The sequence below is a fragment of the Pteronotus mesoamericanus genome, unplaced genomic scaffold (assembly GCF_021234165.1).
Source record: "Pteronotus mesoamericanus isolate MK-2021 breed Mesoamerican mustached bat unplaced genomic scaffold, CSHL_Meso_final scaffold_174, whole genome shotgun sequence".
NCBI lineage: Eukaryota > Metazoa > Chordata > Mammalia > Chiroptera > Mormoopidae > Pteronotus > Pteronotus mesoamericanus.
Window position 1 is genome coordinate 17,727,254 of NW_026555309.1, and position 15,135 is coordinate 17,742,388.

At 46.8% G+C, this 15,135-nt stretch overlaps 1 protein-coding gene across 1 annotated transcript in view; it reads left to right on the forward strand.

Annotated features, from left to right (window-relative positions):
- MATN2 (matrilin 2) overlaps window positions 1–15,135 on the forward strand; it is a 123,516-nt gene that overhangs the window by 43,964 nt on the left and 64,417 nt on the right. Inside the window, exons 3-4 of the mRNA XM_054590306.1 lie at window positions 2,618–3,187; window positions 11,909–12,031. Of these exons, the coding sequence (XP_054446281.1) occupies window positions 2,618–3,187; window positions 11,909–12,031 (693 nt within the window). The remainder of the gene's footprint in view (window positions 1–2,617; window positions 3,188–11,908; window positions 12,032–15,135) is intronic.

A 15,135-nucleotide genomic window follows, 5' to 3' on the forward strand; every position in this document is an offset into this window, starting at 1 on the left:
AGTCCCTAGAGCAGTGATCAGCTTTTCTAGGAACTTGCTAGAAATGAAAATTTTAGGTGCCACCCTAAACCTACAGAGGAGACATCTTGAAGAAAACTTGGTCCCTTGGGCTGCTGTGACCCATTTCCAACTCACAGTCCCGGTCCCCTTGTAACCTGCAACAACATTTTGAAACTTTGTGGTATTTTTGTAAGTGTCCAGGTGTTGTAAACACAACCCCTTTGTTTTAATAGGAACTAGTCCATTTAGCACATAATTCCCTGTGGAATTTCCAGGCTTCCCTGTAAGTAAATTGATTATGATGCTTGGTGGGATGTTAACGCCGTGACTAAGACCCACAGTAAGAATCCCTGTCCTGGGGGGACTCTCTCCCTATTTCCAAAGAGGAAGAGAGTTCTCAGGGGAACAGTCTACTGTCTCCCTCTTCTCTCCCTCCTTTCCAAGGAGGTTTCCATGAATATCTGCCTCTGTGGAGGGTCAGAGTCTGGTTCCGGTTCTCAGCAGGTAGAAAACATTGGGCCATATTCTCCCCGAAGTCAGCTCACACATCAAGGGTGGGAGACATCAAGGGTGGGGCAGGTGAGGCTCCTAGAAGGGGTCAGCCTTGCTCCTGGACCTGACTTCTATCTTGAGACCTGTCAGTCTGTCATTCTCTGCTCCAACCCAGGGCCATGTGCTAGACGTAGGCACCTTCATGAACATCAGAAAAAGGCACCCTCTCCAGGCGGATGCAGCCTCTGGGGCTCAGGGCTGGGCTGGATCGTTTTCTTAAATTCTCACAACCACCCAACGAGGTGGATATTTGTGTTGTCTTCATATAGTTTGTCTTTTTCTAAATTATAAGAGGTTTTTTTCAAACAGTCACCACCTCCATTTTTTCATTTATCCAATGGGTGTGATACTCCTAGCTCTTTTCTCAAGAGTGATAAAAGCCCTCTCGACGGAAAGAAGGATTTTAAAACATCCTGCAAATGCCAAGGGTTTTATATTGATCTTATCCCAGAGTCCTCACAGGCAGTATCTGGGGCCTGTTGTTTGAGAAACTCACCTCATATTAATAGCCCTCAGGGTGACATGTGGGTGCAACAGAAAGTTGCTTTCCTGCCAGGCTCTGGCGTTTGGGGGTCCTTCCTGCCCTAAAATGGTTAGACTCGTCAGGCAGCGATGGATGAGGTATTGTGTGCTGGCACGCAGGCAAGCCACAGCCTGGCAAGCTGGTCTGGGCGGGCTGACCTCATGGGCCTTTCTTATTTCTCATTTTAATGACTGGGTTCGCTGTTTCATTTTTGGCTTTCTCTCGCTTTCCTGCAGCTGTGGTGTTTGGGATTTAGGGCAAGCATTTGGGATCCCTTCCTAATCCCTATCAAATGTGGATTTAGCTGCAAAGTCTGGGGAAGGGAGGAGGGAATCCCCCTGGCTGGAGGCAGTGGCTCAAAAAATATGAGAAATTCCAGCAGGAATGCCCAGCTTCTGCCCTTTGAGGCAAGGGGTCTTTCATCTGGTCCCATACCATCCATTTCCCAGAATGCAGTGAGTTCCATCTGCAGGGAGGACTCAAACCTCAAATAGCCTCCTTGCTTGGGTGCTTAAGGAATAAGTATGCTGGTTGTGGAGATAAGGAAGAGACTTAATATTTGCCTTCTTCCAATTTAACTGTGTCCTTTGTTGAAATGGTTCTTGGCTGGGTCCCTCATCCATGTCCACCACGGCCATGACTGAGACAGTTCAACCAGGTTAGTGCAACAGTGGCCTGAGTCACCTACCTTGCAAACGACTACCACGCTCAATTGACTTTTTATTACATAGCTTCTCTCCAGAAGAGACAAGTTACATCATGGGATGCTAATCATGTTATGCCCATCACCTGTAGCATCATGTACAAATTTCTGTCTGAATTTAAAGGCCTTTTATAACTGGCTTCAGGATACCCCTCCAACTTAATTCCTACCTGCAACTCCTAATAGTTCCTTCATCACTTATCCTATTATCTACCATAGTCACATCACCTTTGGTCTTTGTTCATGTGTCCCTCTCCCTGTGCACCTTCTCTCAGTTCAAACACTAAGCATCCGTAAAGCCAGCTCACGTCCTATCTCCTTGACCCCAGCCCACTAATATCCCTGTTTTCTGTACATCTAGTGTTAGCACCACACAGTTTCTTACCAGCTACTCTTTCACTTGTTCCATGAGTGAAGTCTCCTCAGGTAGACTCTAAGCTCCTTGATGTTGGTCCCTTTTCTAAGCTTCTTCCACATCCCCTTCAGTATCTGGGCATGCTTCTGTGGCATACAGTAAACGGTGAAATCATTTTGTCCTTGGTCAGGTGTTCGGCCACCTGAAAAGTGTACAGACAACTCTCTGGAAACTAAAGTATTCATCTATCTAGCAAAAAGAAAGTAGTTGTTTGTAGCCAGTACCCATGATCACCCAGTCATGCACACACACATGTGCATACAGCTTTCACACACACCCTTACGACTTTCCCAAGTGTGAAGGAAAACTGATGAAGATTGGAGGTTTGAAAGGTGATCCCCAGCCCTATGATTTCTAACAATAGCCACCCTGCGCCGCATCCTTCACACTCTTCTAATGCATTTGGCCTCTCCTCTTTCCCCAGAGAGCTCCTGTGAAAATAAGCGGGCAGACCTGGTCTTCATCATTGACAGCTCGCGCAGTGTCAACACCCACGACTATGCCAAGGTCAAGGAGTTCATCATGGACATCTTGCAGTTCTTGGACATTGGCCCTGATGTCACCAGAGTGGGTCTGCTCCAATATGGCAGCACCGTTAAGAATGAGTTCTCCCTCAAGACCTTCAAGAGGAAGTCCGAGGTGGAGCGCGCTGTCAAGAGGATGAGGCACCTGTCCACGGGCACCATGACGGGGCTGGCCATCCAATATGCCCTGAACATTGCTTTCTCAGAAGCAGAGGGGGCCCGGCCCCTGAGGGAGAACGTGCCGCGGGTCATAATGATCGTGACAGATGGGAGACCACAGGACTCTGTGGCCGAGGTGGCTGCAAAGGCACGGGACACAGGCATCCTGATCTTTGCCATTGGTGTGGGCCAGGTGGACCTCAACACGCTGAAGGCCATCGGGAGTGAGCCTCACGAGGACCACGTCTTCCTGGTGGCCAACTTTAGCCAGATGGAGTCGCTGACCTCAGTGTTCCAGAACAAGTTGTGTGGTAAGTCTTGCCCCCTGTGGCTCTCCCAGGGGCACTGTCAGGATGTATTTATTTGTCTTCCAGGGGTCATTCTGTGCGGCCTCATCCCAGGTACTGTGTCTGCGAGGGCTGTTCAGCAAAGGCCAAGAGAGGCACCATGTTTTTGGGGGTTTACACTCTGGCAAAGGAGACAGACATTAAGCATAAAATGACACAAATAGGTAACTGCAGTTGTAACAGTGTGATAGAGGAAGCATTCAGGGCAGGACCTGGCCTAGTCCAGGCTGCTCAGGGAGACTTCCCTAGGGAAGGGACACGGAAACCCAAACTGCAGAATGAGTAAGAGTAGACAGATGACGTTTTTCTGTAGCACATTGAACTCCCGTGGAATTCTCTAAGTTGGCATTCATCAGTTGGAGTAGGAATGGAACTGGGAGGGCAAAAATAATGGCGTAATTTCTCCTTGGATGGTGTGGAATACAAGCTTATTTGCCCCATGGTGGTGCTAGCCCTGGATGTTTTCTCAACTGACAGAGACACCCAGTGGACAGAGAGGACTGAGATGTGGTCCTGGTGCCTTCCCGCCTGTAAGGATGGCAAAAGGTGTCCCCACACTCCAGCTCACTTCTCTGTTACGGGAGGCCTCCCTAAGTCCTTGAGCTGCTTTTCCCATCCTTCAGGGTCTTCTTCCCTCTCTTGCTTTCCAACCCTACAAGGCTCCTCTCTCCCTTGTAGACCTTCAGCCCAGTCTCCTGCCTCAGCTTTTTCCATCAGGTCAGCTTGCTCTCTTCCCAGTTTCCCGCTCCTGCAGCCGCCTTCTCGTCCCTCCTCCAGGAGGGCAGGGGCCCAGGGTGCCAACCCAGGCTCCACTCTAGTCCTGGAAACGGGAAGTGTGCCTCCTGGCCTGGCAAACAGTGTCCAGTCCTGCCTTTCCCACTGCCACTGGTCCCTGTCTGCTCCAACTTCCATCCTTCTGTGACGGGACAACCAAGGAAATATCTATTTTGAAATGACTAGTATTTCCCTGGAGTAAGAGCAGAGAACGAGCTTAAGGAGCAGGCTTATCTCCAGCTCTCCGGGAGCAGGAACCTGCCCCTGTGGGGCTTGAAGGACCAGTGCTCAGGATGTGACATAGCCCGGGCCCCACCCCCACGCCCCTCAATGCACCAGAGAGTAAGAATGGTGTGCTTGTGGTGTATCTTTATAACAAAAATTCCCTGACGAGATTTAACCTCAAAAATCAAATGATTTACTTACAAAATCAATGCCGTGAAAGCACAAGAACTCTTTCTCTGCAATGCCACTTGCAAAATGTTCAGAAGTGCTGTTTGCCCTGGTGGCGCGAAGGGCTGGCTACTGTGGTGTGCTGGGCCCCGAGTCACCTGGAGAACGTCACCCAGTAGGATGCGCTGCGAACATTTTTAAAGTTTATGACTGTAAATGACTTCTGCAGAATTTATGTTCCTCTCTTCCTGGACAAACTAAAAAAGAAATTGGTTCCATAACATTTTTGACACGTCTATTCATTTGTCTTGGAAAATATTAATGGAGGAGTTCTTTCATAAGTGCTCTCGTCAGCAAATGGAAAGGTAATATGCCAAACCTAAGGATGTAGACTTGTCTGTAGAAGAACCTTCTCTGTGTTCTTTATGGCCAGGGCCAGGCAACGACATTAAAAGCAATTTGAATCCTCCTCATCCCCCACCACTGCTGTGTTATAATCTGGAAGCTCTAAGAAAATATTCAGTATTATGCCAGCCATTCATTCATTCATTCATTCGTGGGGTCTGAGAACTGAATCCCTACCCGCACCCCGCAGGAGACCAGCTCCTCTCTCACCACGTTGCTGGGTTCTGATGAGCAGACTTGTCAGCTGTCTTCAAAGGCTGAGGAGGACCCGGGGCTTCTATCGGCTCTGCAGTAAAGAGCACAGTAACTGACATCTGTAAAGCACTTTCTCTTCTGTTTTTGCATTTGATCTTCACAAGAACCTGGGGAGGCAACATGATACTGTCAGGTTAGTGAACTTGCTCAGTGAGTTCCCCTAGAACAAACAGCCAGCAGATGCTGGGTTCTGCTTTCATTTTATTCCTCTGCGTGTTGAGAGTTATAAACTCCTTTTTTGAGGTAAAGGATTTTCTCATGGCAGCCTCCACCATCCAGCTGTGTTGGCGAAACCAGCTGTGAGGTTGACATTCACCTAGAGTTTGATGGAAGCCTTTGTAGGGTGGGGAGGAGCAGAATCCTGTCTCAGAGACCTCACCTGCCCGCTGTATGGTGCTGAGCAACTATGTAAGATGGGGCTTTTACCTGCAGAAATAGGTGTGTGAGCAGGTGCAGTGAACTGTAGAACCCTATTCGGTGTGCACCATGCTGTGTATGATTACAGTCAGATACATGGAGGACCAGCAGGCCGTCACCTCTGATCTGTACTCCAGTGCTCAGGCAACAGCGATGAGCATCTTCCAAGTTGGCAGATGGCACCTCTGAGGTTTCAGAAGTCTCATTTGTTCCTTCAACATTTATTGCGTAACACTCTGATAATAACAGCTGAGTTTGTCCTGGGCTAGGTACTTTGCATACCTTATTTTATTTAATACTTAGAGCAGCCTATGAGGCATGTGCTCTTAGTACCTCTGTTTTACAGAAATGGGAACTGAGGCTTGGAAAAGATAAACCACTTCAGGGAGCAGAGCTGGAGATCCAGCCTGCAGCCTCTCTGCCTCCAGAGCTCTCTACGCGCCAGGCCCAGGGCTCCAGGCTTGTGAGAAGATGCTCTCTCTCATCACAGAGAAACAGGACGTTGGCTCTACCTCAGTGGCCTTGGAAAGTCACCTAGCACTGGAGACCTCTGACCAAAAAATGCCTGGGTCCACCTAGGGGCTCCAGAAGAGCTTTAAACAGTGGATAATAGGGATAGTCACTAACATTTATTGATTTTAATATGCATATGTGCTGTTTTGCACTCCTAGCATATGTGAACTCATTTTATTTGCACAGTAAACCCGTGAAGTAGGTGCTCTTATAATTCCCATTTTATAGGAAAGGAAATTGAGACCTAGAGGCTCAATAACTTGTCCAAAGTTGCACAGCACTAAGTGGTGCTTGCAAACCCAGGCCTTCTGGCTGAGAACCTACATCGTAACCACTATGTGTTATGCAGACTTGAAAGATGAGTAGGAGTTTACTGGCTATGTAAGGAGGGCAACTGCAGCAAGCCAGGGAAGGAATGTTATTTTCAATTGTTCTTTTCTATATCATATTTTAAAAAAAAAACAAAAAACAAAAAACAAGTCCAGATTCTCTGTAAATTTTGACCCACAGTTTGAAAAGTGCTGATGAAGGGCTAGGCAGAGAGGTGGAGGACGTGGTGCACCTAGGGACAAGGTTTCAGAGGGAAGAACGGTCGAAGCTCATGTGCTTCAGACAGAGCTGAAAAGCATTGCAGGACCTTCATCTCCCAGTGTGAGTGAGGCAGGAACCTTCATGAACAGTTATGAGGAGATTAGGCTCTGGAGCCATACTGCCCTTGAGTGTGAGTCCTGGCTCTGGCTCTCCCTGGCTGTGTTGTTGTGAACTTGGACACAGTAGTGGCTTTATACCCATGGATAGTCAGTTCCCACACCAGCCACAGCAGGGCTGGGAGGTGGGACTGCTGAGGTTGCATTCTCAGGCCACCCCTGAGACCACCAGAGAAACTTGGAGGCCTGCTGTCCTGTGAATTGGGGCCCTGTCTGCAAAATGCCCAAAACCCACCCAGCCTGAGGTCCACCACTTTTGCCACCCAGTGAGAGAGGACACAGAATTTATGGGCTGAAAACTACATGTCCATCCTGAGCCTTCTGAAGACTCATTATAACCTGGGCAGGGCTGCTTTTAATTAACCTCTTAGTACTTGTTTTATCAACCTCACCTGGTGTTTGGAGCCCAGAGGCTGGCCGTTCCTACCCTAATAGCCCCACCCCACCCCACCCCACCCCACCCAGGCCAGGCCAGGAGCAATGTCAGGCCCTAATAGTGCTCCCAAGACCTCTCATTAACCAACCTGGGCAAAGTCTACACTTACTGGGCCCCTCTGAGGCCCTATTGTGTTAAGTGGGAGAGTAGCTGGACCTCAACTGATGTTAACTTTACATACCCAATAATTGTCCCTTTCAAGATTCCCAGTCAGCCCCACCACTCCTTTGATTACTCCTGTAATCATTCGGGCATTCATTAATAAATGTTCATGAACATTCCTATTTCCTAGTTTAAAAAAAAAAAAATCCAGTCCTGCCAATGGCAGCTGGCTGAGTAGTGATTCCTTCCCCTGAACACAAAGCCTTGATCCAGTTCCAACCCAGAGGGCCCCCTGAGAGATGAGAGCATTTGTAGGCCAGTGGAGGAGGCAGAACTATGGTCTCCCCATCAGTCGCATCACAAAGGCCTGGCCCACAGGACAGCAAGGCATTGGGGTCCAGATACTCATAGACTCACTGAACAGTCACCCACAAAGTTTTACAGGTGCAAAATTCTTATTCTACCTTAGTAAAAATATGTGGGATTCTTTTGGTTGACAGTAGTAGAAATTCAACTTGACCAGCTTGAGAAAGTGAGGATTGTGTTATATTATTACTCATTGAATTACTGCGAAGAGTAATGAATGAGAGTCCTGTGTTCTCTCCATCTCTTCCCTCTGCTTCCCCATGGACTGGCCTCGTTGGCCCAAGGGCAGAGAGCATATTAGCCCTCCAGATAAACTTGCCCTTGGTTAAACCCCCTTTTTCTCAGCTCTAATTCCTAAATGCCAAGAAAGAACTCTGATTGTCAAACCCTGTCCCACCCAATGGCAGCCTGGAGTGGTGCTACCTCCTACCAACACAGCAGCTCCCACAGTTACCCTGCATCTGGAGTGAGAAGGGCAGTTTCTAGAAAAAGGGAGTGCTTCACAGATGAGGCAATGAACATGTGTAGTGAGGGCCTATGGACACTGTTTGTGCCTTTATTCTGCAGGTGAAGAAATAAACCAAAAAGAGCTACCCAACTTCCCCCACTTGTTTGAGGTAGAGGAGAGCTAGAACACAAGTCTGGCTCCCAATCCCATGCTTTTCCCAATACCCCAACTTACAGTCTCCTGGTTCCAATTTTTCTTACAGTACGTGGCCCAAACAAGCCTTAGCAATAAGCTGTCACTCTAAAACCCTAGGCAATAGTTCTTTTCATTTACCCCCTTTGATGGGTGAAGAAAGAGGAATTTAGGGAAATGAAGTAATCTATACAAGGTCATACATAGTAAGCAGCAAAGCTGTCCTCCACCACCGTGCTATCTGCTGCCTAACAGATATTTTCTCCGCCTCACATCTCCTGCCTTCCTATTTTGTCTGCCAGGGGCCCCGTGAGAAAGCGGGCAGTGGACTCATCACTTGGGCCTTGCACCAGTTATTAAGCACATGTAGCTGGTTGCCTAGACCTTAGACTTCCTTCATTACAGAGGAAATTAGTGACATGCTGAGGCTTCCTCAGGAATGCCCTTGTGCCCGCGGGTAACTTGGCTCCAGCAGTCCACTAAAAGAAGAAAGTTTTCCAGGGTGCAAAGCAAATGCAAATTAAAAACAGGATAATGATTTTTCCCTCACGTACAGTCCCAGACTTAAAGTTGATAATGCCGAGTGGTGAAGGTTTGTCGGGGCTGGAATTGTTACTCTCACGCATGGCTGGTGTGACCCACCTTGTAAGGCAATTAGGCCGTGTCTGTTAAACTGGAACCCAGTCCTGGAGCAACAGCTGCACATGAGTTCGGGGAGGGTGTTTGAGAATATTCATCACAGTATTGTGAAAGCAAAAATTTGGGACCTGCTCAAATGTTGACTAACGGGGAAATGGCCCAATAAAATGAGTCGTATGACCAATGAATAAAGCAATTGAAAGGAATAAACCAGAGCTAATGTATTTGACCAAATCTAAGATATACAGTTGATTCTCATTATTCTCAGCAGTTGTGTTCTATAGAGTTATGGTGAACACTGAATTAGCAAATACTGCACCATTGCTCCTAGGGGAAACACAGATTCCTGCAAGATGCTGGTCACATTTTTGTCAACTGATCAATACACAACTTTGTTTTATGTGTGTTTCTGTTTGAAGATACCTTGTTTAATATCTATTGCTGATTCATTAACTTTGGACCCAGAGCCCACAGTACTGAGTTCCCATGCCTGAATGAAATTTAATGCACACCTTCTCTGTAAGGCGCATCACAGCCTCTTGCACTTGGAGACACAAGACACACATCACTAGCAATTCACTTCTACAAACTTTAGCACTGTGCTTGTGACCACTTGAAACAGCAGAACACCAACAAAAAGCACAAAAATGCAAAAACATGGCACGAAGTAGACCTTGAAAAGGACACGTTTATAGGCTGAGAGATGAAACAAAAAGAGCATTGCCTAGTTTAGCCTCAGATGGTGACTACGAGTAGTATAACTGCTCAGGTGACTCAGGTGTTTCATTGCTCTGAGCAGGTCCACAAATGACTGTGAAAGCACAGGGAGTATTGGCTTTGGAGTCACAAAAAACTTTCAGCCAGAAGGCAAATTCACAAATTCAGAATCTGCACATAATGAGTATCAACTGTATGTGTGTTCACATCTTAACATCTCTGAAATGGGGGTGCATCTTAGGGGCTATGGAAGATGGTATATATCAATATAGATAGAATTTGTGAATAATGTTCAGTGAAAAACCAAGTTGAAGATCAATATATGTAGGATGAACCCATGTATGTCAAACAAAACTAAAGACCGCCATGCTTGTCCTTGGCTACGTAACGGTTAACACTTATGAACATTCATCTCCCAAGTACTGGGCAGTCTTCTAAACACTTTACAATCTTGATTATTTCAACCGTTACAAGGCCCTTGTGAGATAGGTGCTATTTTCATCTCTACTATGTACAAAGGGGTTAATAAAGTTGCCCATGGTCACAAAAACCTATTTATTTCACACCAAAGTAAAAATGATTGGATTTAATCTAGGAAATTTCCTAATATTACCTGTGTCTTATTTGCATCTTAAGAGCTAAAACAGACCATTGTAAACTCAGAAGAATCATTCTAAATTGTATTGTTATGAAATAAATGTTTTACTCCCTTAGTTAATTTAATGCTAACCATGTTTCTTACTTAGAGGTAAGGGGACATACAAGGTCTGTCCAGAAAAAGTCCAGCCACTGTTAATATAACAAGAACAGTTTGCCTGACATTGATGTAACCTGACAGTCAAGGACAGTGGACTGGAATGCACATGCATGAACAATGACAACTTCACTGTACAAGTGAGTAGGGGCGGTAAATGCCGTTGAGTGAGCATGTGTACTGTGTGGGCGTTGCATTCAAAATGACTGAGCAAGTAGAGCAACAAATCTGCATCAGATTTTGTGTTAAGCTTGAACCTTCCTCCACAGAAGCTATTCAGATAATTCAGGAGGCTGCAGCTGTGGGCAACTGGTAATTGGCAGCTTTATCACAACAACGTGCCCGCTCATGCATCATGTCTCGTGCAATTTTTTTGTGAAACATCAAATCATCCAGGTGACTCAGCCCCCCTGCAGCCCAGATTTGGTTCCCTGCAACTTCTGGCTTTTCCCAAAACTAAAATCACCTTTGAAAGGGAAGAGGTTTCAGACCATCAATGAGATTCCAGAAAATAAGATGGGGGCAGATGATGGTGTTTGGTCCCAAGATGCCTACTTGAAGGGGACTGAGGCATCATTGTACTATGTACAATGTTTCTGGTGTAAATGTCTCTATTTTTCATAGTATGTGGCTGGATACTTTCTGGACAGACCCTGCCTTATACCATTTATTTCATTGGTAGCTGAATTTTATTAAGCCCTGGATTAATGGGATTGTTCTTAGCTCTTGAAAGCCTCTTTTATTTCAGCTTCTATAAATACATTTCTACATATGGTCATCTTTTTTGTTGAGAACACTTGCATAACTTGTACTTGTTTATACTGATGTTGGTAAATTTTAAATGCGTTCAAGTTGCATTTTTTTGAGAAAGTCATAAATTAAAATGTAACAAAAGAATTTTTATGATCTCCAAACAGACTTATGTAAGAACTGATATATGTGAAAGCTGACGTCCTTCAGAAACTAGACGTAGAAATATTTTAAAATGAGACATAAAACTTATGGAAACATGAAACATATGAATGCATCTTTTACTGCAAAATTTGGCACAACAATTTTACATATTAAAAAAATTATACTACTCTTAGGATTTATGATCCTGAGAAACTGTTGATTCTTAACCATATCCTCATTTAATAGCTTTTCCTCCAACTCCATTGCTGCCTATTGAAAATCCACACCTTAGCTAAAGTTGCCCTGGTATCAGCAAGCTTTCTGACCTTCCAACCCACCAGATGGGTATTATTAATTGAACCATGGCATTTCTCTTTTTGTAGGTTATTTGGCCCTGTTTTTAGTTGAATATTGACAATTCCTTTTGACGTAACATAACATCATTTCCCTTTAACCCTCCTTAGCTCTGTATCTAGATATGGCTGATATCATTTATCTAGGACCGGCTCATCCTACCAGAGGCTTCAAACCCCATTGAGGGAGGGCACGGCAGCTTCTTCCTCTTTGGGCCCTGCCCTCTCCGTCACAGAATAGGGTCTGAGTAAATGTCTGCAGTGCATGAATTTAGAGAAGTCATTGTTGTCGCCTAAACTTGCCGTATCTTTCCTTTCAGTGGTCCACATGTGCAGCCTCCGGGAGCATAACTGTGCCCACTTCTGCATCAACACCCCTGGCTCCTATGTCTGCAGGTGCAAACAGGGATACATCCTCAACTCGGATCAGACGACTTGCAGAAGTAAGATTGCTTTGCCGAGGCATCGGTACTGTCCTCCTCTTCTCTCCCGCTCCCCCTTCTTTGATCTGGGCCCATTCATCGGTGGCCCATCACCCCACCAAGTCATCACCCCCCTAAAGATACAAACGAGGTTTTGTAATTCATATATTTTGTCTTGATTTCCACCGCCTACTCTGCCACCACAGCACCTTGGCCAGAGCCAAGCACACAGCAGGCCATCAGGAAAAGTGTGGAAGATGGTTGGAAGCAACTTCTCGGAAATAGCTTCCTTGAATTCATGAGCCGGTGTCTTTTATTCCAAGCTCTTCTTCCGGGGAGGACTGCTGAAGAACCTTTCCATCCCATGCCTCTGTTAACTGTTCCCTGAGGAATTGTTTCCGTATTTTAGTCTGTGCTCTGAAGCGTGAACTTAGGATGAGTTAGTAACGTTGGCTGCGAATGATTATTTAGCCCTGTTTTAGAGGTGCGCAGGGATCTACTTGCTTTGGTGAAGGCCATGTTATGGGTCTCCTACAAAGAGAGGGGCCAACGGATCTGTGTTCATTGAACCCACATTCTTTTTTGGCCAAGCCCCCAAACTAGATAGTACTGTTGTTTGAGCCAGCATGGGGAAATCCACCTCTTGGAGGAGAGAATTACTCAAATGCTAAGCGCTGTGCCCGTACTTACTTTTTTTCCCCAGTTGTAAATAAAGTCAGTGTATTAGTCCATAGACAACCAGGCAAGAAAGGCATGAGGAAGACGGGCCCACATGGAGGCAAATAAAACTCAGCTAATCGGATGTGTAGTTCACGCAATGCGTAACTGTTATTATACCACATGGTAAGCAATTAAGCATTAATGGAAAGCAGTTGGCACAAATGACACTAATTAGTATCCCATTTATAGAGCCAAACCGCATTTTCCTTTTGTCTTCTCACTTTTCAGTTTCGGGGCTGGGAGTGGTTGGCTAGATGCATCCCTGCACACCCCCTAGGTTGGGGAACATCTGCTTGACTCTTCCGGCTCTGTGGCCGCCAAAGCCCAAAGGCCTCGACCTCTTTGAACCTCAGGGGCTCTGTGTTCTTTGGCTGCTCTCAAACCCTAGGATCCCAGGTTGGTGAGTTCAGCCTGACTCACCCTGATCTGCTTGAACCTCTGACCCTCCTTCAGTTTCCACAACAAAAAACCACTCCCACCAAATACTCATAGGTTTCATAGGAAGTACTGGATAACGGGGTGAGGGGGGACCCCAGGGAAGGTCACCTCACACATTGTTCAGCAAACCACCTAAACATGTGTTTAGACACGCCTCTAATCCTCTTCAGGCCCCGCCCCACCCTACCCCCCCCTCCCCAGCCTCTTCAGGAACTCTTCCTCCCCAACGAACTTCTCCACAGAGCACGCAGCCTCCCACCACCTTGCTGACTCCCTTCTTAGGAGCCCAAGAAATTCCTGTCCTTGTCTCGTGCCCTAGTGATGTGCTGGGATCTGCCCGTGCCCATTTTCTGTGGGCTGTCTTCATTAAGCCGGAGGAATTTGAGACCAGCAAATAAAAAGTAAAAAGCTCTCCCCTGATGTCATGAGCAAGGCCTTTCCCACACACCAGCGTTTTCCATCCTCAAGCTGAGAGGCCCCCAGGCGCTCCCAAAGTGCTGGTCTGGCCTTGGCTCCCTCCCGTCCAGAACCGTGGGTGCAAAGAGCATGAGGCAGAAGCTGCCTGGGCTTCAGACAGACCTGTGGAGGGGCAAGGAGGCCCAGCGGGAGGAGGCGTATGAATCCAGGGTGGTGGTTCAAGCTTCCATCACTAGAACCACCCGAAAGCTGACCCCTGGGCCTCACCCGAGAGGATCAGAGTCAGCGGATCCGGAGTGGGCCCAGGCCTCTGCATTGTCCGCGAACTTCTGGCCTAGAGCGCTGCTGCGTCCCGAGACTCGCTGGCATCTGGCAGTGGGGGCACAGGGCAGGGGCTCTGGAGGGAGGGAAGGCTGCAGGCTTCTAGTTAAGGGAGAAGGGATGGAGTCAGAGCCAGGGCTGTGCCTTCCCATCTCACCCAGCCCTCCAGTCACTCTGCAGCAGTTCAGCTCTCTTCATCATCAGCACCAGACTTCGCTTAATATCTCCAATCATACAGAACAGTTCCCTTTCTCTCTTTCAGAAAAAGGTAGTAACTTTATTGCTTGCCTGCCAGGGGTCTTGCAGAAAGAACTGGGTTTGAATCCTGACATTATCACTCATGGGATATGGCTGTTACCCTGAGCTGTTATTTAAACTCCTTGACTAAATTTCCCCACCCATAAAATGGGAAGGGCGGTGACCAATTGAGACCCATCTCATTGATAAGTCCATGCCTGCCCATGGCTTTGGTCCAGGGGTAGACAGTGAAGACTTGTGCCAAGGGGAGGCTGGGCCAAACCCCGATCTGTGTTTCTGAGCTGCTTGCAGGGACCTGTCCCTTCCAGCACCGAGAAGGGCTCAGTGGGCTCAGAGGAGAATGCAACACAACCGTTTCCATATTTGAGCATGTAAGATGTGCCGGGCAGCATGCAGATTACTGGAAAAAAAATAGTGAATGAACCAGCAATGCTCCTTCCTGCTCTCTTAGAGTTCACATTCTTGCATGAGAGTAAATCAAATAAACAACCGAGATAATTGCTACCAAACGTGGCGGCAGCCCTTGCCCAGCTCAGCATGCTGCACACAAAGTCAGGCCTAACTCGAGCCTCTGAAGTGTTTGCCACGTGCCAGGAGCTCTCCTGAGTGCTTTGTACCTGTTATCTCATTTCATTTTCACACCGGCTCTTAAAGCAGGTTATCATTCTCATTTTACAGATAAGGAAAGTAAGGTACAAAAAAAGTTAGACAATTTACTCAAGGTCCTATGGCTAGTCATGTATTCAAACCAGAATACGAATCCTGGGACTTCATAATCCTAGTTCCTAACCACAATTTGATACTGTCTTGGGGGCTCCCAGAAGGCAGCAGGGTAAGCCTGCAACCAGAGAAACTCCTCCAAGCACAGGAGACAGGCAGGTTCAAAGGCTCATTGATCCCTGGGGAGATTCAGAACTAATTCACCAAGGCCAGCATTCAAATGATTATCATCATCCCCTTAAGTGTATTAC